General features: G+C 37.2%; 1 protein-coding gene across 3 annotated transcripts in view; it reads left to right on the top strand.

Moving 5' to 3' along the window:
• The window catches only part of LOC121880178 (F-BAR domain only protein 2-like), a 291,016-nt gene that overhangs the window by 63,207 nt on the left and 200,760 nt on the right, over nt 1-27,049 (top strand). For 2 of the 3 annotated variants that reach the window (XM_042387303.1, XM_042387304.1), the window contains exons 6-7: nt 11,495-11,690; nt 22,204-22,716. In XM_042387303.1, the coding sequence (XP_042243237.1) occupies nt 11,495-11,690; nt 22,204-22,716 (709 nt within the window). The remainder of the gene's footprint in view (nt 1-11,494; nt 11,691-22,203; nt 22,717-27,049) is intronic. The other variant, XM_042387305.1, reaches the window with a different exon arrangement.

The raw sequence follows: 27,049 nt of genomic DNA, 5'->3' as shown, positions 1-27,049 counted from the left end.
GACCCACTGTATTCAATGAGGACAATACTGAGCAAGACACAGGGCCAAACAAGTGTTAGTACAAAAATGACATATTCTGATATATTGAATGCATATGTGGACACAGAACAAGCAGACATCGTTGGAATTAGTGAGTTTTGAGGTCACGAAGGTTTGTCGCAGAAAAGACTACCACGAGAGGTAGTGGTGTACTACTGTATGTCAAGGAACACCTAATAGTAATCAGTAATGATGAGCTAAATGAAATGGGATCATCATGCGATTTGATAGCTCAATACAAAAGCAAACTGACAGTAGGTGAGTGCTATAGGGCTGACTTAGTATTGGAGGGGGAAGTAATGAATCTTCAGTCATTCAGACAGCATCCAAAGCATAGGCCCCTCATCATGGAAGATTTTAATTATGAGAGGATACAATGGGCGAATATTACCACACAAGCCGAGAGAGAAGAATTCCTTGGTCTCATTCAAGACTCATTCCTCATGCAACACATACTGGAACCTACAAGGGGAGACAACATTCTGGATAAGTCTCGACGACTGAGGAGGCTATGGTGGATGGGGTCCACATTGGGGAGAAAATAACTCCAACCAGTGACCACTACATACTAAGATGTCAAGAGAAACTAGTTGAAGGACAATGACTATGAGTTCAACCATGGAGATTACCAGCTCATAAGCCAAAACTACAGAGAAGGAACTGGGAAGAAATAATTAAAAAGGAATCAGAAATAGATAAAACAATACAAGACTTTATGGAAATCCTTGAGATAACAATAGAGGAATGTATACCCCGGAAAAGAAGGAGAGGGAATAAAACCAGGTGGATGAATCACAAATCTATGAAAGCCTGCAAGAAAAAATACGAGATGTGGAAGAAATATTAGAGTACAGGGCATCATGTAGATTATGTATTACTGTATACAAAAGAGCCCTAAATGTGGCCATTCATAAAATTAGATCAGCCAAATGACACTTTGAAATGAAACTAGCCCAATATATTAAAATCATCCCAAGACCTTTTATGTGTATACCAGGAGTAAAATAAAAACCAAGGATACTCTTAGCCCTTTTAGGGAAGAAAACATGACCCCTGTAGGATGACAGACAAACAGCTGATGCCTTAAATGAATACTTTGCATCGGTATTCACACAAAGAGATGATGGATAACATGTCAGTATATTCGTGTCGATTCTTACCCGGGGGTTACATTCTAAAGAGGCCAAAAAAAAAAGTCATAAAAATTACCCTTGAAAATCCCTTAAATCACCCATATACATACATACATACACAGTAATACCCTGCTTAACGCGATTTCGCATATACGCGGTGCCTCGCCAGAACCGAACTTTCACTTAACGCGGTTCATCTACCCATATACGCGCAGAGTGTCCGGCTCGAGACGCTATTTTTAGATTCCCGCCACCCGCTGCTCCCGCCTGCCTTGCCTCCTCCTCCTCCCCCCTCCCTCCCCTCCCGCCTCCGCCTCCGCCTCCCTCCGCCTGGGCAAGCCGCGCTGTAAGGTTGCGCAGTGTGTGTCTTTGTTGCGTTATCACTGATGTCATATGACATATCGGACTGTGATTGGCCATGCATCCCTACCCCCCTCTGCTGCTAGCTGTAATTGGTTTAAAGTAATAAGACGTGTCCACCCGGGGAGGGAGGGAGGAAGGAAAGAGCACGCTGCCGCGGTAGTTTCATCCCTCCAGGCCACCCCGTGTATACGTGCATCCATTGTTCTGTGAAATGGCTTCCGGCGGACCACCACCGCCACCAGAGAGAAACCTTTCCTTACCTGGACCCAGCCGCCCTAAGCCCAAGAAGACACGCCGTGGCCTAAGCTACGAAGTGAAATACCAGATCATTCAAGATTTGGAGAAAGGAACACTTCAAGCTGATCTCTCGCGCCGGCATGGCGTCAACGAATCTACGATTCGCACTATTAAGAAGGATTCAGCCAAGATTAAAGAACACATGAAAATCACAAAGTCTGCAGGTGCTTCAATGATCAAGTATTGCCAGAACAGGGTGCTGGTAAAGGTGGAAAATTTGTTGGTGAGTTATTTGATTCGTCAGGCACGACGCAACATGGCGGTGGACACGCGCTCAGTGCAGGAGTACGCACGTGAACTGTACGCAGTAGTGTCACGTAAGCTGGGAATTGCAGAGCCCAAACCCTTCAATGCTTCCTCTGGTTGGCTGCATAGGTTTAAGAAGAGGAACAAGATCACCAACACCAACATTGGTGGTGAGGAAGCGAGTGCTGACCGTGTGGCGGCTAGAGATTTTCCTCCGTTCTTACGTGAGGTTATGGAGGAAGGACAGTACACTGATGACCAGGTGTTTAATATGGACGAATCTGGTCTTTTCTGGAAAAAGCTACCTTCCAAGACCTTCGTTGTCCAGTCTGCCAGCAAGGTAAGGGGTCGGAAGTTGCAGAAGGAACGCATCACCGTCCTCTTTACCACCAATGCCTCCGGTACCTGTAAACCAAAGTTATCGGTGATTCACACAGCCCGCAAGCCCCACGCCTACAAGAATATGGACATGAACAAGCTTAATGTCCACTGGCTAACCGCACGTAAGGCGTGGATGTCCTCTTCTCTGTCCCTTTTCTGGTTTGACGACTGTTTTGTTCCCGACGTGAAGAAATTCTGCGAGCAACAGAATGTTCCATTCAACATTTTGTTGCTCCTTGACAATGCACCTGGACACTAGCCCCTACTTATGGATCGTCACCCCAACGTAAAAGTGGTCTTCCTTCCTCCCAACACTACGTCATTAATCCAGCCCATGGACCAGGAGTTGATCTGCAATGTGAAAGCTGCGTACTCTGCAAAGAAGTTCAAGCTCCTGAACGACTCTACCAACACCAAGGATGAGTTGCGTAAGATGGATGACACCGACAGCAAGAGTAAAAGCGACGAGGACAAGGAACAAGAGGTGGCGACTCAAGAAGTTCTCGTCAAACAGTTTTGGAAGAAGTTTATCGTCAAACAAGCTGTAGACTTCTTGGTGGAGGCATGGGGTCAGCTGTCTATTGCTACGATTCGTCACGCATGGAGACATGTGTTGCATGGCATACCAGCTGAGAGGAGGAGTCAACCTGTCACTGGTGAGGTTCAGACTGTTGCAGTAGCAGTGGACCTTGCCAGAGAAGCTGCGCACAATATTACAGCTGAAGGCTTCTCCGAGACCACCAACGAAGACATCCTGGAGGTGATCAGAGATCCTGAAGTGACTGCCAACGAGATGTTGGAAGATGAGCACGTCAGTGAAGAGGAAGAAGGTGCGTCATTCTCCGAAGAAGACAAGTTAAGTCATAGTGATATTAAGGGTGCCATGGAGTGTGCAGAAAAAATGAAGTCTTTCCTTTCCCGCGACAATGACGATGACCGCTATGAAGTCTTCCATACCCGGCTGGTGCAGGCTATGGAGCCGTACATCACGGTGTATCAAGACAACATTAACACTAGCCGTCTAAAAAGCATTACCGAGTTCTTCGCCCGCAACCCACCATAGCCAGCCAGAGCCAGTGATAGTGACAGTGAAAGTGACTTTGAGGGATTTGTCAGGGAAGCCCTGACAACTGTAAGTGACAGTGATGGTGATGCACCTAGTAATGGTGATTCACCTGAGGGCCAGTAATCTGCCTTCTGCCTCGGAACCAGCCTCCATCCCCGTATGCCGACCCATCTCTTCTACTAACGTAAGTGTTCAACATAACTTTAAGTTTTCTTAACCTAACCTTTATTTTTCCTAACTTAACTTTTATTTTTCCAAACCTAACCTCTTCTATATTACTTGTTTGCTCATACCATCATAAAGTTAAGATAAAATTTTTACTACAACATAGTTGTGTGTCGTCAAAAAGTGGAGTTTGGGGGTCGGGCCAGTCTCTATTGGAATTAATCCCATATGTTCTGTTGTTCACATAACGCTGTTTTCACTTATCACGGTACCCTGTGGGTTCAATTTACCGTGTTAAGCGGGGTACTACTGTGTGTGTGTGTGTGTGTATATATATATATATATATATATATATATATATATATATATATATATATATATATATATATATATATATATATATATATATATATATATATATATATACCTGTACTGTAATGTGGTTGAGAAATAAAGAAATTATATGATAAAACTATAAAATAAGAACTAATAAAAATCATGGGTGTGTGTGTGTGTGGTGGAGAGGATCAGGTTGAGGATGAGAGGGGGAGGAGAGAACCAGGTAGGGAGGTGAGGGGAGAGGAGATGGAAGAAAAATGGGGAGAGAGTGGAGGGAGTTGGGAGTGCGATGGGTAGAAAAGAGGAGAGAGGGGGAGGGCGAGGTGAATGGGGTGATGGAGAGGAGGGGAATATACCGGTATATACTCTACTGTATATGGGAGTGAGAGAGGTAGAAAGGAAGGACAAAAAGCGAAGGAGGAATAAAAAGAAGAAGGGAGGTAATGGGAGTGGAGATGGAGGAGGAAATGGGGAGAGAGTGAGAATGGAGGAGGAAAGAGAAGAGTAGGTGTAGGGGTAGGGGATGAGGAGGGGGAAAGGGAGCACAAATAGATAAGGGTGGTGGGAAAGAGGGTGAGAGGGGTATCTTTACAGTGGGAATTTAAATGTCTTTACTGCTCCGTACCCTGCCTTAAGGAGTGAGGGAAGGAAGGGGAAGGGTAATGTATGTTGCCATTGCTACATATAATGAAGCTATAAAAGTTGTGGAAAAATCATTTCAATATGCTTATGTGACTTAGAAATGAAGAAACTATAATACAAAACTATAAAATAAGAAATATGAAGAGATTGGGTGTATTTTGTGTGGGAGGTGGTCGTAAGTGTGGAAGCAGTGAGAAGCAAGTATAAAATACTAATAAGGATAGTTCACCAAGCATTTGTTTTACCCACAATGCACAGCTCGGTGCCGTCATTGTTGTAAACACGCATCATAATTATAATAATAAACGGTTTATTGAAAAAGTTTGCAGCCCGAAGGCTGAAAATATACATTGGACATAAATGACTTATTACATACATTGGTGGTTTAACAAAAGCCTTCATTGGAGAAAGGTGAAGGAACATACAGTGAACATACAGATTACTGTTAACACACGTAGATCATGTGAGCTGAAGTGTTGAACAGCAGACACGTAGTGTAGTAACTCCCTCACAGATGGCGTTATGAGGGGCATCTGGTGATCTCCGTGTGTGCCCGTGACTGCTCCCGGGACCAGTGTATCAACAGTTATGGTTATTTGTGCAATATAAAGGTGCACCAGCGATGCTCAAATCCCAAGCAGTGAGCACATCAAGTATTATTAGATTTCCCAATGATTGGAAAACTTCTTATAAGTGGATAAATGCCTGCAAGTGCTCTGTTAAAATAAACACCACATATCATCTTATTAACTCTCCTCCTTCAGTTGATAATCTCTTCCCTTTCTCTTTGCCTCAGTGTTGCTTTACTCTCTCTCTCTCCTTTACAGGTACTTTAACGGGCAATGTTCGGTGGATTTGGCATCCTGTGTATCGCCAGCAAGGCCGTGGGCTCATAACACACGTCTTGCCCGCGGTGCCCACCGTTTCTCTGTGGATGTCGGTCACACTAGAAAAACCCATTATAGTACATCCTTCTTTCCTCACACAGCCAAACTGTGGAATGCTCTGCCTTTTTCTGTGTTTCCATACTCATACAATCTGTCTCACTTCAAAAAGCTGGTTTTCTGGCATCTTCGTGGTGTAGATTAATACAATATAATCTTTCTCTTTTCTATTTTTAATTTCTTTTTACTCTATTTTTTTCGCCCCCCAGGCCCCTATGCCCGAGTGGGCTATTTCCCATAAAAAAATAAGGCTAGCCAAAAACTTGTGTGAAAAGAGTTCAAACTGTATTTCTTTTGTATCTCCTTAATTCTGGGATGTCTGTCAATATCCAGGTATCTACAGCAAAGTTAGACATTCATGTGGCTAAAAAGAACTCTGAATATATTTAATAATCTTGTAAAAATTTAAATTATTTACATTGGTTTGTGGGTTTAGGTGTCAACACCATGCTTCCTTTAAGATGCGAGGAAAGATTTCTTGTAGTAGTCTTAATTCTGCAATGTCAGTCAATATCAGGTCATCCAGAAGACTGTGAGACATTGTTCTTGGCACATTTGACAAAAGAAAACAATAATAGTGCCCAAAATTTAAGAAAAACCAGAGTTACATCACTTGTCAGTGGTAGGTAGTAGGCAGCTACCAAACAGAGTGGTACTACCGCCTGGGAAGATATTGGAGGCATAATGTGTTGTCTAATGGTAGACCCTGCTGCCACATGGCATCACGAAAATTGTGACATAGTCTCAGGTTGCTGATCTGACTTTCTGCCTCATTTACACACAATTACAGGGTCTCAATTGTTTCTCTTACTTTCACAACACATACAGATATTGTTTCTCACTATTGATTTTTTTCATTTTTGCATTTCTTTATGGTTCTTTTTTATTATTATTATTATTATTATTATTATTATTATTATTATTATTATTAATTATTATTATTATTATTAATTATTATTATTATTATTATTGTTATTATTTATTATTATTATTATTATTATTATTATTATTATTATTATTATTATTATTATTAATTATTATTATTATTAATTATTATTATTATTATTATTGTTATTATTTATTATTATTATTATTATTATTATTATTATTATTATTATTATTATTATAATAATAATAATAATAATAATAATACTTTTGCCCCCAAGGTCCTTGCCAGTGGGGCTAAGCCAAAAAAAAATCACCAGCAATGCTCATGATGCTCTTAGGGTGCATCTTCACTTGAGCATTTTAGCCCGAATGTACCAAACGAGCAGAATGCGCCGAGCAGAATTCGGCGAGTAAGGACGTGTCGAGCCAAACTGAGCACACCAAATGTTTTCTGTTTGTCAGTAGATGGTGTGTGCTCAAAAGGATTCAATTGCTCGTTGTTGCACAGTCAGAATGGGTGTTCACGCTGTTCCAGCTAATCGGTGTGTTATGGAGTGGGACAGGGAGAAATGTTTAACCTTACTGAATGAATGTGCGAAGCATCCTGAGCTGTGGAATCCCCAACATGCCTTGTACTACAAAAAGTTGGGAAGTATGATTGCTGGCTCTTTGGAATGTCGTATCCTTCTTTATAATTCTTGGTCCTACAAGGCTACTTAATGTTTCAAACTCCTCTGGTATCATTCGAGCAAAGTTTTTCAATTGGCCATGATCCATTTCACTCAACAGGGACATATTTTTCCATCCAGAAATTAGTTGCTTTAACCACACTTTCCTAAACTACTTCTTCCTTCTGGCTAAGGAGTAAATAATGAAGAATGCACCTGCTGCCACCGTGAGAGCCATGGTTCAACTGAGGAAAATGGTGGGAATAAGACGAGCACCGTCGAACATGCAGAATACAGAGAGCTTGCACTCAAAATTTGCTCGTTCGGTTCGTTCGTGCGTTGTCTGCTCGTTTGGTTCATTCTGGCTAAAGTGCTCAAGTGAAGACGCACCCTTAGAAAAACTTGTTCTATTTTCTTAAGTATATATTGTAAGGTAATATCCAGTTGTCCAGAGTACCGTCAAACATTCACACTTTGCCATGTCTGGCAAAAGGAAAATCTTTGCATTGCTATTAAGCTCAGAAATTGAGGACCACAGAAAAGCCTTAGCCTTATGAGTATTTAAAAAAAAATGAAGCAATCAAAAGTCAACCAAGGCAGCAGGGTCTACCATTAGACAACACATTATGCTTCCAATATCTTCCCAGGCGGTAGTACCTCCCTGTTTGGTAACTGCCTACTACCTACTATCTCATGTCCCGGGTGGAGTGAAACAGTTGGCAAATGGCACCACTGGATTACAGTCATTCCTTGGTTATCACGCCTAATTAGGACTGCGTTGAGTGCGTGATAACGAAAAATGCGATAACGAAAATACAGAACCTACCAGTATGCGATTTATTCTAATTGGTTCCAGGCACCCAAGACCCAACCCCAATTTTCCCATTTTATGACCATTTATACCCACTAAAGATATAGATAATGTTATGGTAAGTATCAGAAACACACATAGGCATGGCTAGGTTTATTACAAAGTGATAAAAAGGGTACGCTCAATACTGTAGTCCACAAAACATGTAGCTATGCTTTCTTTATTTGAGTCCCCTGTCTGAGGAGTCCGTTTTCTCATCACTTCAGGACGCCTGAGTCCTCCGTTTTCTCTCAATCTTAGAGTGCACCCGAGACTTCGTTTTTCCTTAGTAATGACACAGAATTTGAAATTACATCTGGGGTTGCAATTGTTGAGGACTTAGATATGTCTGATTACAGCAAATGTGTTATTGTCAATTTGTAGGCAAAAGATTTTATCCTCAATAGATGTAGGTGAAGCAAGGGGGTAACATTACACCTGGAGGCAACTGCGTGATAACTAAATTCTCGGCCTGAAAAATGCGCTATAACAGCAGGTGTGCAGATTTTGATGGAGGCGTGATAACAAAAATCGCGATAACCAAGTGCGCTATAACCAAGGGATGACTGTACAGTAATTTCTTTTCTTTTATTTATAATTATTTTCTTTTTATTTCTCACATTTACTGGTACAGTATACACGCAACACAGTTCAGCCGGGCAGTTACTAAGCTGACTCGTGAGTCATGTGTGGCTGCTGCCTGTATGCTGTGACGTCACATAGGGGGGAGGGAGAGTGCAGCTGATTGTACATAAATTCATTTCCCACACATACACACTAATGCTCTTCATTATTCATATTTTCTTAGTTTTATATTATCTTTTTTTTATATTTCTAAGCTACATTAGAGTATAGTACAGTATTGTAATAATGTGCGCTTGGAGCACAGAATCCCCAGTTTTTCTTAATTCACTCCCAAAGTTTTCCCAGTGAACCGAACATCGCTAAACCCAAAATTGACCACCGTTAAACAAGATAGGGTGTTAAAAATTTTATATCACTAAACCGAAATATTGCTTAGTTGTTAGACGAGGAATACATGTATTGCTAATTATGAAATATAATGTAAATATGAAATAATTAGTTTAGTATGTAGAAATAATGAATTGGTTATGAAAAAAGTAAGGTAATCAACAAATAAAACTGAACTTGAAGTTGTGGTGATGCGCAAATACAATGAGACTGATGGTGGATGCAAATTACTTGACCTTGACTACTTATCCAACAGGTCCACAACATTTCCCCTAAACATCCAGATCAGATGCACTTCACCTCCAGTAAGTATCAACATTATATCCACTACAGATCCACTACACACCCTCACAGTCATTGAGGTTTATATAATAATCATAGATTTTATGATTTCGAATGCAGTAGGGGGAAAGAAAGTTGCTCCAATATCTTTTTTGTAAATTCGATTACTACTTAACCATACATGGTATAAGTAAGCCCAAAACACCAATCTCTTAAAAAAAGTTCGCTACATATCACAATACAATTTGGAAAAACAAAAAAGGTTTGTGCTTTTTGCGGTTTATTTTTTTAAAGTTTTCATAATTTACAGCATACTTTACGTACTAGTCGTAGCAAAAATCTGATTGTACCATTGGAAACCTTTTAAATTTCTACTTTTTTTTTTTTTTTAGGGATTAGCCCACCCGGCACAGGTCACTCACCCACGGCCCAGGGGCAAAGGTAATACATGTACAGTGACCCTCGGTTAACGAACTCAATCCGTTCCAGAAGGTCGTTCGTTAACCGAAAAGTTCGTTAACCGAAACCATTGTTTCAATGGGTTTTTGGGTATTGGTTCCAGCTCACCGAAAATTGCCTAAATTCAACAAAAATGGTAGAAAAGTTCACTTACCCTGAGGTGTGTATGTAGAAGGCTCCTGGATGATGATGATGATGGGAATTAGAATGGGGGTGGAGGAGAAGGAAGAAGAGAAGGCATTGGGGTGGAAGAGAAGTCACCCCATGGCACCATTTCACCCATAAAATTTTAGTTCTCTTGGTGTATTTCAAGATTATTTTCTTTAAATCAACACTGCACTGCGCTATATATTGTCAATATGTAAAATAAATTTCAAAATGACCAATAATTTGCTTGGAAACACACAAAAAAAGCGTTTAGTTGAAGAGAGTCTCAAGCAAGATGTTACCTCCAGTGAAAACAGAGAGAGACTAACGCCTGTTTGCTGTGTTAATAGGCTGGATGCCGCGCATTAAACTAGTCACTTTACCTTCAGTTATGTTCAATAATTGTTAAAATGGCTAAAAAATTGAATATTAAACTTTTAAAATTATTGAATAGTATAAACTTTTTGATATTTACTAAAATAGTAAGGAATTTAAGCCCTAGAACCGATTAATGTATTGGCGGACTGATACTAAAGCTGGTTGCCCGGCCAGTGCAAGCGAAAACATGTTGAGGTCGGTTCGTAAGAAATTCGTTAACCGAATTGAAGGTCCTTATGGAAGGCAGTTCGTTAACCGAAATTTCGTTAACCGAGGCATTCGTTAAACAAGGGGTCTCTGTAATAATAATAATTCATATTAAATAAAATTTCTAATAAAAAGTAAAATAAAATATTAATGGTAATAATAATAATAACAACACTGTGATAATAATAATAATAAATACAAAGAAATACAAGAATGAATAAAATCAATAGTGAGAAATGCTATTTGTATGTTGTGTTGTCATGTAAGAGAAACAATTGAGACCCTACAATTGTGTGTAAATGAGGCAGAAAGACAGATCAGCAACCTGGGACTTGGTCACAATTTTCTTAGTGGTATATAGCACACAGATTTGGCCTGGGAAAACTTTTGAGCTAGTAAGTGAAGAGGAAATTTTTTATTTTTGTTTTGCATTAGGAGTAAAAAATGAGTGTTATATACATAGTATATATATATATATCTTGATAAAATCACACGGGAAAAGGGAAACAACGGAGCACCTTAGCTTTCGTCTTTATTCAAGACATCTTCAGAGGCAACTCCGTTGTTTCCCTTTTCCCGTGTGATTTTATCAAGATTTATCTTATCCACATTTTCATTGTGGATCTACATGAAATATATATATATATATATATATATATATATATATATATATATATATATATATATATATATATATATATATATATATATATATATATATATATATATATATATATATATTATTATTATTATTATTATTTCTGTATTATACTGTATTATAATATACAGGTAGTACAGTACACTATTCAGATATTTGAGGAAGGGTTTGGTATACAGGTACAGTACTGTACTGTATAGCGAATTCATTCGGTATAGAGATGTAATACTGGAATCTGAGGAGCAGTTTGGTATATAGCGAATTTCTGTATAAAGAAGTTCGTTATAGAGAGGTAGTACTGTATAAGAAATTCTTGCTTGGTTTACATATTTAAGATTCTACCTCTGACTAAATGATTTCCCCCTTTCAGAAATTTCAGACTGTTGAGGAAGCACACCTGGCACAAATGCTACAATTTGTACAGACCTACATAAGTGTGCTGCAGAGTAACCATGAAGCCATGGGACAGATTCATCGTGATCTCCTTAATCAGTATTCTCAATTCTCTGTGGAAAAACTTCTTGACCAGTTTGCACTCTCCAAACACACTGGCCTGGAGAAGCCAAGTAGGTTGATTACTTATTATATGTTAAAGGAATGGAATGATAAGGCAAAAGATTAAATATGATATATCTTATCTCTGTGGTTATTCATAAAAAAAGCCATTTTTTTCTAAAAACCCAGTTTTTGTGATAAAGTCCAGAATGCAGCATCTAGCTTTATACCTACATATGTAAATGCCTAGCATTAACTCGCCAGACCAACATACAGGCAATTAATACATTAAATAATTACTTAAATACGTAATATTAGGAGGACACGTCGCTACCTGGCATTTAATTGCAATTCTCAAAACCCCCTCCTGCACCCTCCATCACTCGCATTGCTACCGTCATCTCTTGCCCTAGAGCGAGCAGTATACAAATGTCAACTCTCGAGGGGTGGAAATGGGTGGGATGTCCACGTCGCATTCTGGACTTTATCAGAAAAACTTTTTTTTTTTAGAAAAAAACAGGTTTTTGTTCAATCCATAATGCTGTGTCTAGCTTTGATTACCTGAGCAGGAGGTGTAGAGGGAGGTGACATTGCGTATAAGGTTCCGCTAGCTAAGGTCCAGATTATAATTATAAACTTTTTGGAATATTTTCCAATATAGCTACTCCTCGACTTACGACCTACTCGACATATGACCACCCGTACATACAAGAGCCACAGTCGTACCAAAATTTTTTCAAATTACGTATTTTCGAGACCCAACATTAGTGATTGCGCTGTGTACTGACAAAATTTTCGTTTGTAATTCCCCTTAAAATGGCTGGCAAGTTTAAAAGTGAGTTTTGTGGTGCTGAGAAAAAAAGAGACACCCATTTTGAATATAAACATCATTGATTTTGCATTAGACATACAAATTTTAGATCTAATGTAAGTATTTTGTTTACTCAGAGTAAATATGTTATCTTTTGTGCAAAATATATGACATGTATATTCAAAATATTCCTGGTCTTGCAAGGAATCCAGCAATGTCAATTTTATTATCTTAACTTTAGTTTGAGGTATTATTTATTACTATACCTTGAAATCTAGTGTTTTCCCCCAAACATTTCTCAGAGAGGGAAGACCCAGCGAGTGTGAAAAGAGGGGGGGGGAGTTGAGTCCATTATTTGAATGGACATTAACTTGGCAACTGTATTTCTCTATTTCAATTAAATATTAATTGTGTGTGCCTACCATCATAAAATAAAGATGTTATTTTTACTAGAACATAGGTATTGTGTCGGGAAAAAGTGGAGTTTGGGGGTCGGCCCGGTCTCTATTTCAATTAATCCCATATGTTATGTTGTTCACTTTACGCGTTTCTCGCTTTACGCAGGCCTCCGTGGGTTCAATTGACCGCGTAAAGTGACGGTTCACTGTGTGTGTGGGTGGGTGGGGTGCGTGGGTGTAATCCAGAAATGTCAATTATATTATCCTAACTTTAGTCTGAGTTATTATTTATTACTAAAAATGTAAAGATACTGTTTTCTTCCAAACATTTCTCTGGTAGGGAGGGAAGGTGGGGGGGAGGGAGGGAGGGATCGACCCAGCTAGGGCAGAGGTGGGGTATTTTGATTGACAGATAGTGTCCTTGAAGAATATTATTTTTTTTATTAACTGAAGATATTTGTTTTAGCTCATAAAATTCATACAAATTACCCGGCCAGAATATAATTTACATTGCTGGAATTCTTACAATATGATGATCGTTTTGAATATAAACATCATGGATTTTGCATTAGACATACAAATTTTAGATCTAATGTAATAATTTGGTTTACACAAAGCAAATATTTTATCGTTTGTTCAAAATATATGAAGTTTACATTCAAAATATTCCCTGACCTGCGAGGAGTCCAGAAATATCAATTATATTATCCTAACTTTAGACTGAGTTATTATTTATTACTAAAAATGTAAAGATACTGTTTTCTCCCAAACATTTCTCTAGTAGAAGGGAAGGTGAGGGATGGGGGGTAGGGAGGGAGGGACCGACCCAGCTAGGGCAGAGGTGGGGTATTTTGATTGACAGATAGTGTCCTTGAAGAATATTTTTTTTTTATTAACTGAAGATATTTGTTTTAGCTCATAAAATTCATACAAATTACCCAGCCAGAATATAATTTACATTGCTGGAATTCTTACAATTTGGTGATCATTTTGAATATAAACATCATAGATTTTGCATTAGACATACAAATTTTAGATAAGTATAATGTTTACTCTGAGTAAATATGTTATCTTTTGTGCAAAATATATCACATTTATATTCAAAATATTCCTGGTCTTACAAGGAATCCAGTAATGTCAATTGTATTATCCTAACTTTAGTTTGAGGTATTATTTATTAAAATTTAGTGGTTTTCCCCCCAAAATTTCTCAGAGAGGGAAGAGCCAGCAGTGTAGTGTGAGAAGAAGGGGAGGGAGTTGAGTCCATTATTTGAATGGACATTAACTTGGCGACTGTATTTCTCTATTTCTCTTAAGTATTAATTGTGTGCATGTACCATCATAAAATTAAGATGTTATTTTTACTAGAACATAGGTATTGTGTCGGAAAAAGTGGAGTTTTGGGGTCGGGCCAATTTCTGTTGGAATTAATCCCATATGTTCTGTTGTTCACTTAGCGCGGTTTTCACTTAACACGGTACCCTGTGGGTTTTATTGACCGCGTTAAGCGGGGTACTATTGTATATTAATAAAATTAATAATAATAATAATAATAATAATAATAATAATAATAATAATAATAACAATAATAATACTGTAATAATAAAATAATAATAATAAATAAATACAAGAATGAAAAAAAAGATCAAAAGTGAGAAACACGACCTAGACCTATGAATTGTTATTATTATTATTATTATTATTATTATTATTATTATTATTATTATTATTATTATTATTATTATTATAATTTTTATTATATTTTCGATCCCCAGGCCCCAATGTGGGTCAGTGATCTATGCCCGGGTGGGCTAATACACATTAAAAAAAAAACCCTAACCATTCTGAAAACCGAAAAATTCAGAAAACCGAAATGCCTCTGGCCCCAAGGATTTCTGATAAAGGATTGTCAACCTGTATTATATATATATATATATATATATATATATATATATATATATATATATATATATATATATATATATATATATATATATATATATATATATATATATATATATACAGTAGTACCCCGATTTACGCGGTCAATTGAACCCACAGGGTACCGCGGAAAGTGAAAACCGCGTAAAGTGAACAACAGAACATATGGGATTAATTCCAATAGAGACTGGCCCGACCCCCAAACTCCACTTTTTCCGACACAATACCTATGTTGTAGTAAAAATAACATCTAAATTTTATGATGGTATGCTCACACAATTAATATTTAAGAGAAATACAGTCGCCAGGTTAATGTCCATTCAAATAATGGACTCAAATCCCCCCCCCCCTCTTCCCAGCTCACTAGCTCCTACCTCTCTGAGAAATGTTTGGGTGAAAACACTAGATTTTAACGTTTAGTAATAAATAATACCTCAGACTAAAGTTAGGATAATATAATTGACATTTCTGGATTCCTTGCAGGTCAGGGAATATTTTGAATGTAAACTTCATATATTTTGCACAAAAGATAAAATATTTGCTTTGTGTAAACCAAATTATTACATTAGAACTAAAATTTGTATGTCTAATGCAAAATCCATGATGTTTATATTCAAAATGATCATCATATTGTAAGAATTCCAGCAATGTAAATTATATTCTGGCCGAGTAATTTGTATGAATTTTATGAGCTAAAACAAATATCTTCAGGTAATAATAAAAAAAAAATATTCTTCACGACACTATCTGTCAATCAAAGTACCCCACCTTGCCTCCCCCCCCTCCTCACACTCACGCCAGCTGGGTCGGTCGGTCCCAACCCTCCCCCCCACTCCCCACCTTCCCTCCCTACCAGAGAAATGTTTGGGTGAAAAAACTAGATTTTAACTTTTGCTAATAAATAATACCTCAGACTAAAGTTAGGATAATATAATTGACATTTCTAGATTCCTTGCAGCTGGTGAGCAGGCAAAAACATGTTGGGAAAAATTCGTAAGGAATTCGTTAACCGAAGTGTAGAATCTTATGGAAGGTAATTCATTAACCGAAATTTCGTTTGCCGAGGCATCACTGTATGCATATATATATATATATATATATATATATATATATATATATATATATATATATATATATATATATATATATATATATATATATATATATATATATATATATATATATATATATATATATATATATATATATATATATATATATATATATATATATATATATATATATATATATATACAGTGGCCCCTCGGTTAACGAACTCAATCCGTTCCAGAAGGTCGTTCGTTAACCGAAACGTTCGTTAACCGAAACCATTGTTTCAATGGGTTTTTGGGTAATTGGTTCCAGCTCACCGAAAATTTCCTAACTTCAACAAAAATGGCGGAAAAATTTACTTACTTTGAGGTGTGTATGTAGAAGGCTCCTGGATGATGGTGATGATGTGCATTTGAAGTGGGAGGTGCAGGAGGAGAAGGGAGAAGAGAAGGAAGTGGAGGTGGAGGAGAAGCATTTTACTGCTTCTTGGAAGGTGAGTCACCTTCCATGAAAATGTCAGGAACCTCTGGACTGACAGATTCTCCACCATGAACATCCTCTCTCCTTCTTGAAGTGGAAGGCTGAGGGCTAGCATCTTGTTCCCTCTGCCTTTTACTGAAGAAAGTGTCAATTGTGGTCTGTGGGGCATCTGTCCTCCTCACCATTAACTTATGTTTAAAGAAGGAGACCACTGAGTCCTCAACATGACACAAAGCTAGTTCAGTTTTTTCCACTTCTGGGTGCTTTGAAGCCAGTTCCCTGAACTTCTCCCAGTGGTAAATCACATCTTTCAACTGTGTAGCTGACATATGGTCATCACTTTCAATTTCCTCCTCACCACTGTCAGCCTCTACCCGTAACATCTCATCCAGTTCCTTCAAGTCATTAGGAGTAAGTTCCTCCTCATGAGACATCACAAGCTCTTCCACATCCTTCTCCTCCACTTCAAGACCCAATGACTGACCAATGGACACAATCTCCTGGTCCAACTCTGTGTCATCCTCAAATCCCTCAAAATCATGGACTACTGATGGCCACAGTGCTTTCCATGAAGAATTGAGGGTTTTATTGGAGACTTCTTGCCATGATGACACAATCAATTTTACAGCCTCCAGGACGTTGAATTGTGTCTTCCAGAACTGTTTCAGTGTTAGTTCAGGATCAATGGAAGTTGCCTGATGACACCTCCTAAACATTTTCTTCATGTACAACTTCTTGAAGTTGCTGATCACATTCTGGTCCATTGGCTGTATGAGTGATGTAGTGTTTGGAGGCAAAAACAACACTTTCACAAAGTCAAATTGATACTCCAAATTTCTGGCAAGGTCAGGGTCATGACCAGGAGCATTATCCATGAGGAGAAGAGCCTTTAAAGGAAGTTTATTGGTGGTTAGGTAGCTCTTGACAGAGGGGCAAAACACATCAACAGCCCATTCATTAAAGAACTGTCTTGTCACCCATGCCTTACAGTTGGACTTCAATAAACTCCAAGCATTGTTCTTACCACTTTCTGTTGCTTGAACACCCTGGGGTTTTCAGAGTGGTAGACAAGCATAGGCTTCAGTCGGAAATCCCCTGAAGCATTGGCACCAAGCAATAGAGTGAGACGGTCTTTCATGGGTTTATGCCCAGGTAAAGAGGCTTCATCCTTGGTGATGAATGTTCTTTTGGGCATCTTTTTCCAGAACAGCCCAGTTTCGTCAACATTGAACACTTGCTGTGGAAGATAATTTTCTTCTTCCATCAGTTTATTAAATTCAATTAAAAACTTTGCTGCCCCTTCTTTATCAGCACTAGCAGCTTCACCATGCCTAACAACACTTAAAATGTCACTTCTTTTCTTAAATTTTTTGAACCAGCCTTTGCTAGCCCGAAAATCTTCAAATTCTGTTCCTGAAGAACCAGGTTGATCTGCCTTTAAATGTTCATAAATCTCCCTGGCTCTTTCACAAATGAAATCACCAGAAACTGAATCACCTTTCATCTGTTTTTCCCTAATCCAGATGAGAAGTAACCTCTCAGTTTCTACGATTAGGAATCTACTTTTAAACACTCTTGTAGATTTGTCTCTCACGTTCACTTCCTTAAATTTGTCTTTTTGTGCAAGAATTGTCGACACAGTTGATGCCGACATGCCATATTCTTTGCATAGCGCATTTGATTTAATACCTTGTTCGTGTTTTTTTATTATTTCCTGCTTTATTTGGATTGAAATCGCTTTTCTTGATCTCTTAGGCCCCATGCTGGATTCAAACAATGGCAACACGTATTTTTCAAAGTTAAACTAGCTGTAAATAAAGAATGTTTTCTTTAAAATAACACTGCACTGCACTATATATTGTCAATATGTAAAATAATTTTCAAAATGACCAATAATTTGCTTGGAAACCCAGAAAAAAAGCGTTTAGTTGAAGAGTCTCAAGCAAGATGTTACCTCCAGTGAAAACAGAGAGACTGACGCCTGTTTGCTGTGTTAAGAGGCTGGATGCCGAGCATTAAACTAGTCACTTTACCTTCAATTTTGCTCAATAATTGTTAAAACGACTAAAAAATTGAATATTAAACTTTTAAAATTATTGAATAGTATAAACTTCTTGATATTTACTAAAATAGTAAGGAATTTAAGCCCTAGAACCGATTAATGTATTGGCGGACTGATAATAAAGCTGGTTGCCCGGTCAGTGCAAGCGAAAACATGTTGAGGTCGGTTCGTAAGAAGTTCGTTAAGCGAAATTTTTTTTTGTTAACCGAATTGAAGATCCTTATGGAAGGCAGTTCGTTAATCGAAATTACGTTAACCGAGGTGTTCGTTAAACGAGGGGTCACTGTATATATATATATATATATATATATATATATATATATATATATATATATATATATATATATATATATATATATATATATATATATATATATATATATATATGTGTGTGTATATATATAAAATATATATATATATATATATATATATATATATATATATATATATATGTATATATATATATATATATATATATATATATATATATATATATATATATATATATATATATATATATATATATATATATATATATATATATATATATATATATATATATATATATATATATATATATATATATATATATATATATATATATATATATATATATATATATATATATATATATATATATATATATATATATATATATATATATATGCATACAGTGATGCCTCGACACATAGTTAATGAATAAAGCAACTAAGGTGCTCCGTGTTCCTTTCGTGTGATTTTATCAAGATTTATCTTATCACATTTTCATTGAGGATATATATATATATATATATATATATATATATATATATATATATATATATATATATATATATATATATATATATATATATATATATATATATATATATATATATATATATATATATATATATATATATATATATATATATATATATATATATATATATATATCCTCAATAATGTGGATAAATCTTAGAAAAACAACAATTTCTTCCTTTATTCAAACATCTTCAGAGGCAACTGGATTACATGGACGAGAGGCTTAAATATACAGGTGACCTTATTAAACATGAGGTCAGGTCATATGATGATGTCATCCACTAATCCCACACCAACACACCGTAGGAGCTTAAGAAGAAGGGGGTGGCGTGACTAGTCAGGTCAGGTCAAGAATAAGGGACCCACTAAATAACTATCCTACATCTAGATCAAAGGTTTTCAGAGCATTTTTAACCTTGGGCCACTGACAAATAAGTTTATGTAACATATTATCAGTTTTGAACTGACCATCTCTAAGGTTTATTGATTTTAATTCCTTAATCAAACTAGCTTCAACCAGAAGTCTTTCTGTGACAGAAGATGATTTAAATTTTTATATATATATATATATATATATATATATATATATATATATATATATATATATATATATATATATATATATATATATATTGTGTTGTATATACTGTATGATCATATGGCAGAAAATTATTTAAGTTAAAATACAGTAGAAGTCCAAAAATCTGGACTGCTTGGGGATTGGATCGGTCCGGATTTTCGGATTTTCCGGATTCTCAGGCAGTACTTTTAAAATTCAAATTTAAGGAGGAATGAAGAAGAGATGAACAGGTACATTTTGATACTTAATTCATTAGCAAATATAGCATGCTTCATTTATCAAAACGAGCAGTTTTAAAGAAAAAGCTGTGAATTCTAGAATTTTATTCTTTGCCTTTTTTATATCATAAATTGTAGACTTTCCAATGTCGTATGTTTCCATTAGAACAGTATTGCTCACACCACGTTCTAGTTTCTTAATTATTTCAAGTTTGTCACTCAATTTCGTCGTGTTCTTCTTTCTCTTCACACAACGAAGTTTATCTACTTTAGGAGCCATTATTATGGGCTTGAACAGTACTCTGTAAATGGAAAGAGTAGGACTCAAAATTACATACGTTGTCACAGTTTGATTGCTGGTTTTAAAGTGGCGACCGTGTGGTCGCTTATTGTCGCTTTGCAGCTGTGGCGCTCACGCATGCGCACATATACACAAAACCCAGCTAAAAAAAAAAGAGTTTTCGAAAAGTCCGGATTCTCGGGTGGTCCGGATTTCTGGCATTCGGATTTTTGGACTTTTACTGTATGTCAGTTATTTCTAACCCACCTTGTTATTTTCCTGCCTCATCTTTTCCCATTCATTTATGAAAACATTTTTTGTAAGTTTATTCTTCATACTACATTCTTTCATGTTACTCTCTCTTTTAATTACATTTTCCATTGTGCACGTCCCTTACTTATTTCCATCCATTTGCAAATTATATATATATACCTTATATTATATCATTCCTGTTATTATCAACACATTGTTTGTATCATCACTTCATTGTACAGTATGGTTGAGATATATAGTAACTTTATATAACGATTTTTTAATATCGTGGCTACCAAAATTATCGACATTTTCCTATATACCTGTATAGTGATATTTTTTTTTATTTCGCGAGGGAAATCAGGTAGGAAATATTAAAATTTATCACTACTACGAAAATTATCAAAATTTTTCAATATATAGCGATAAATTTATTTACAGTAGACTCACAACTTGCATGGGGTTATGTTCCTGGGACCTCACATAAAGCAAAAAAACCTTATAAAGTGAGAAACTTTCCTAAAAATCCCTAAATCGCCCCAGAAATACAAGTTTAAATTGTTTTCTCTTGTGCAAAATATATGATGTCTATATTCAAATTATTCACGGTCTTGCAAGGATTCCAGCAATGCAATTTATATTCTAACTTTAGACTGTGCCATTTTATGTCAAGTTTATTCACTTTTATTGGCCTCCAGAACCTAGCTCTATTTTCCCCATTGATTACATGTAATTATATATTGCAATTTAGTAAATAGCGAACATCCTTGGACCCTATCTCACGATATATCCCGATCCTACTGTATTTTTTTAATCACTATATTCCTCTCCAATGAATATGTCATCTAATGGCACCATCGGTTTTTAGTTATAATATTGCATATTCCTTCTTCCTACAATTTTTCACGTTACCTCCTTCATTTTCTCATTGTTTTTCCTTGTTTGTATTTCACTGTAATCCTATTTCACTTGTAAACTGTCTGAAAACTATCATTCTAATTTAATAATACAGTTTTCACAGTACAGTTGAGTCTGGATTTACGCGGTTTTGGTTTACGCGTTTTGTCATTTACGCGGTGCCTTGCCAGAATTGAAATGCTTGATTTACGCGGCAAATTTGGTCATTTACGCGGGAAGCGGCGCGGGCAGGGTGCGCACAAGGTCGCCCAGTCATCAAAACATTACCGAGTTCTTCACCCACCACAGCCGGTCCAAGTCAGTGATAGTGAGGATATGGACTTATATGGACTTTGAGGGGTTTGACAATGAGGCCCTGCAAGCCTCTGTGGTGGATAGTGATACAATTGATACAGGTGATACAGGTGAGGGCCAATAATCTGCCCTCTGCCTCGGAACCAACCCCCATCCCCGTGTGCCCAGCCATCTTTTCTACTAATGTAAGTGTTAAAAAACCTAATATTGATATTTCTCTTAATTATTAATTGTGTGTGCATACCATCATAAAATTAAGATGTTATTTTGACTACAAGGTACGTATTATGTCGGAAAAAGTGGAGTTTGGGGGTCTGCCCAGTCTCTATTTCAATTAATTCCATATGTTTTGTTATTTCATTTATGCGTTTCTCGTTTTAGGCGCTACTCCACGGGTTCAATTGACCGCGTAAATGAAGACCCAACTGTACACAATAATGAAAATATTTTTAACTCTACCTATCACAATAAACTGTATTTTAATTTTCCTCAGATGCAATGGTGTTTGAGGATGCAGGTTCTTTAGGCTCAGCAGTATCTGGCCAACAGTCTCCTGAGCCAACTGATCAGTCCAAATCGTCCGCAGAAGATGGCGGAGGTAGTTCTGCTGGTAGCGTCTTAACTGGAGGTACTGTGGGTGTCACAAGGCCTAGTAGGAAAGAAAGTGGTAAAAAATTGTTACGGGAGCGTGCTTCAATGTTTTCCATGTCCAGGGTTACTTTACGATCTTCTCCCTCGACCACCACAACAGGCTCTGGTAGTCGAATAGGGAGTGGGGGGAACAACAGTGGGGTCACCGTCAATTCTTCCCCCTCCATCATTAGCCCCAAAACTACCAGCATTTTTACCCAGGATCCTACCTGTTCTTCTGAAATAAAGACAACTGCTGTCTCAGTGAACACAACTACCACCAAAGCCAACAGCAACTGTGGTACTAACAACAACAAACCATCTCGCCGCACCACCTCCCTACTCAACCTGTTTGTGGCGTCTACTTCCTCTGCCGGTATGTGGTTGGTCCATGTGCTCTTTGTGTTACTGGCTCTGTGGCAACACGTAGCACAATTATAATATCATTATTTCAGATACCAGTGCTGTTCATTATTTAACCTAAGAATGTTAATCTTGACTGTATTTCATAAGCACAATTATGAATGACATCCCTCTTTCATCTCCTGATTGTGTGTGTGTTTTCAGTTACGTAGGTTATATCAAGCAAATAGTTTACTAATTTTTTTTATACATGTATGTATGTATGTGTATGAAAGCTTGTTTAATAATAATAATTATAATAATTAATGGTCTATTGAAAAAGTTCAGCATCCCAAAGGCTGAATATATATAATGGACAGAAATGACTTATTAAGTACATTGACATGGGGGGGAGCGGGGGGGTTAACAAAATCTATCATTAGAGGTCACATAGACCACATGTGCTGAGGTGTTGTGCAGCAAACATGTAGTGTAGTAACTCCCTCACAGATGGTGTTATGGGGGACCTCACAGATGGCAGATGGTGGTATTATGAGGGACCTGATGTGCAGTAATTCCCTCACAGATGGTGTTATTAGGAGGCCACATGTGATGTAGTGACTCCTTCACTGATGGAGTTATAAGGGACCTCACATGGTGCTGTAATTCCCTCACAGATGGTATTATGAGGTACTACACATGGTGCAGCAATTCCCTCACAGATGGTGTTATGAAGTACTACACATGGTGCTGTAAATCCCCCACAGATGGTGTTATTAGGTACTTCACATGGTGCTGTAACTCCCTCACAGACGGTGTTATGAGGGATCTAACATAGCATTGTAGCGTCATGGGGACATCACATGGCCAGGTGTTACAGGACCTCACTCACTTAGTGGTGTACAGTCAGGTGCGGTCCCAGGCCTCCTATCATGAATGGATTAACACCGCTGCTTGTTGTTGGGTCTCATGGGCAGTTATCACTGGGTACTTGAAACCTCATTGTGTGAAGGTTAACATGGCCATGACTGTCAACTGCTACTGGTTACCATTGTTTTCACTGGCTTGAGCACTGTTCATTACTGTTCAAAACTGATTCCACTCCTTTCCGAAATTAATTGTAACTTCTGGTGAGAACTTGCTGACATTCCGGTGGTGAGGAGGGGTAGAGGGAAGGAGTTGGGGGTAGCGGCTAACAATCTAGCCCAGGTGGCCCCAGAGTCGGGCACCGAATAGGCCTTGACCCTCTGGTGGTGTGTGGCATGGCATGTTGCAAGTGTGTGTATATTTGTATGGGGGGGGGGGAGTGCATGCATGTGAATCAGCTAGTAAAGTACAGGTAAACCTCGATTTACGATCTCAATGATATTTCGCTTTAACGATGGCGATGTTTTAAGACCACTCGCGGAATATGGAATGCATCTCTCGCTGCACCCGTTAGCCACGGCGTCATATATCAGCGGCCACCCAGTGCACTACGGTCCTGTGCTTTGGTCCATGGCAATACATCTGCCTGTTATTGTGTAACTCGATGATTATTGGTCAGTATCATTGTTGTTACTATCATCAGTGTGATTTTTTCCCCTTATAGTGAGGAAGGACATCACTAACGTTGAGATTATGCTCTGTTTTGGTGACTATGAAGTGATTTTTGCTATTTTTTGGTAACTGTAAAGTGCTTTGGCTCTGTCTTTGTGAACATGATATGAGCAGTGTTGGCCGCTATCATTTTTGTTACATTCCCATCGGTGTTTTTTTCTTACTGTGAGAGGACATCACTAATGTTCAGATTGTACTATGTTTTTTCTGACTGAAGTGAGCAGTGTAACTTTTAAAAATGTCTAGCAAGTGTGTTGCTGAGGCTCCTCTGTCTGGGAAGGCCACCTACAAGAGTTCCCTTAGCCATGAAATGGGACATGTGATGACGACCAGGCATGTTCTTAATGATGTGATGAGTGTTGTTTAATTGTTTTCTATTTATTTTTATTATTGTAGGAATTATTTGTCTCTGTGATACATGTGTGTCTTGGACTGGATTTGAACGTATCCCGTTGAACCCCCCTGTTATAATGAACTCAGTTATGATATTTTGATTTGCGATGGGGTTTTCAGGAATGTAACCCTATCTTAAAGTGAGGTTTACCTGTTTTTCGTGAGTATGGCCTTGATAAATTTACAGTACTGTATGTTGGTTAGTGCCCATAGTAAACAAAGAAAATGCATAAATATGCATTTGCTTTGTGTACTGTGTTAACACCAGTGGTAGTGTAACTTGACACTGATCATTAAAAAAGTACAGTATTTCAAACAATAAATAACCCTAAAATTGAAGAATTGTGATGGAGCAAATTTGAGAAAAATTAGGTTTACACTCACAGATACTAATAAAGTTAGGGTCTTTTGTCTTCCTTATAATATGCACATTAGATGTAGCTTAGACCATTCATTCAGCAGTATCAGTCACATGACTACATTGCACAGGATGAATTAGAGGTATCACCCACATTACTGAATACTGAAACTCATGTTGTGGAAATTCGCCCATAAGGAATTTGTAAATTATGACCGCTAAATTCGGGATATGGCCCGTAAATTTGAATTTTTGGAAATGGGGGTAAATTATCAAAATTTTCAACACAAAAATTGTGATATAGAAAAAAAAGTTCGCAGACATTATAGTTTATTTGGTGTGGATTTCTTGGTGTTTGCTACCACCAAGCATGGCTATGCAATGTACCCACGCCTCTGGACTCAGTTTGTTTCTATCTCCCAGCATGTATGCTTGATCTCTCGACCCCAGTTTTTGGAGTTAACACTTATTCAAGACTGTCCAGATGAGTGGAAAGAGGCCATCAAGTGCAAGTGAAAGCAATGTTGCTAAAAGAGCCCTAAAGGAACTATGTTGGATATAAAACTTGATGTTTATGGAGTTTGATGCGAGAGAAAAACAGCCAGATTACAAAAACATATAGGGGCTTGCTTCATCTCCCAATAATTCCCATTCCACCAACTCACCTCACACACCACTCAGTATCATTTGTGGCAGTGAGTTAAATTCAAGTTTTGTGTATTTATTATCATATATCATAAAAATAATCAATGTATGTGTTTAAAAAAGTTCATTTTCTTTCATACTCATACTTTTTAAAAAAAAAGTTTTTTGAACTCATCTCCAATTATATAATGGAAGTCAATGGGAAAATGGGGTTCAAGTGACTGTCAGCTTTTCAAGGATGCTTCCTTTCCATAACCCAGGGGATTACTGTAGTTCACGTCAGCAGCAGTGTAATTTTTTTTTTTTTTTTTTTAAGCATGATGAGAGTCAAATAGATGATTCCAATACTTTGTACTTAATCGTGACTACTACACAATAGCTATTATTTACACAAAATATTGCCTCAACAACTGTAAACAATAAATTAATTTCTAATACTGTATGGCACTGTAATAATGTACAGCTTACTTTCATATAAACACAGATACTACTATACCTGTACTTACACAATGACGATTCCTCCAGGCAACCACAAGGTAAGTTAACTGACCCTGTGATCTGACACATCTCACACTTGTGCAGTTGCATTGTTTATTACCATTTTTAATTTTTAAGTTATGGCACAACATACTAAATCAAAATTTGCAATCACTCTATATGAAAGAAGTACCTAGATTAAGAATTGCTCTAAAGTGAAAGTGCTCTAAATGGAGATTTCTGTATTGTGTTAATACCCTCCGTGATTTATGTCCCGTAAAAGATCTCACGTCACACACCATGGAAATTACTTCATGTACAGATTTTGCATTTTCATATTTATCTTTATGTACATTTGCCCACAGGTATAGTGCTCCACTGTAGTCGAGATTTGTGCTAAGCGATGTGATAGATATAATATCTTTAAAGAAGGTTTGACTATGACTTCGATGTTACCACCTGTTCAGAAAGGCCACCGAGGGCGGAACACTTTACAGTACCTGTGGACAACTGTATCTGTGAAATGACGTTTATCAGATGAAACTACAAATTCATTTTGTTACTGATTATACAGTTATGATGACAGATGGGATGGTGCTGTTTCACTAAATTATGTAAATTATATCGACTGTATATATACAAGTGTACTGTAATGTATACAGTATTTTATTCCATATTTATCTTTGAGCAAAACATAAAGAATAGTTTGGGATTGTTGGTTTATAGACACCAAACTTGAACCGTTTCTTTTCATATTACATGAATATAATAATCATGAGAGATGACTGAGGGAAAGGTCTTTCATTATTGTTAGAGAGAATACTGTAGTATCTTTTTCTCCCTGGTTGTAATTAAGAGGTCATAGTTTTAAATACATTCCAACCTGCATGTTTTA

The sequence above is a fragment of the Homarus americanus genome, unplaced genomic scaffold, assembly GCF_018991925.1.
Source record: "Homarus americanus isolate GMGI-L3 unplaced genomic scaffold, GMGI_Hamer_2.0 scaffold30108, whole genome shotgun sequence".
NCBI classification, from domain to species: Eukaryota; Metazoa; Arthropoda; class Malacostraca; order Decapoda; family Nephropidae; genus Homarus; species Homarus americanus.
Note: the sequence above shows the minus strand (reverse complement) of the source record. Positions and strands in the feature narration are given on the sequence as shown.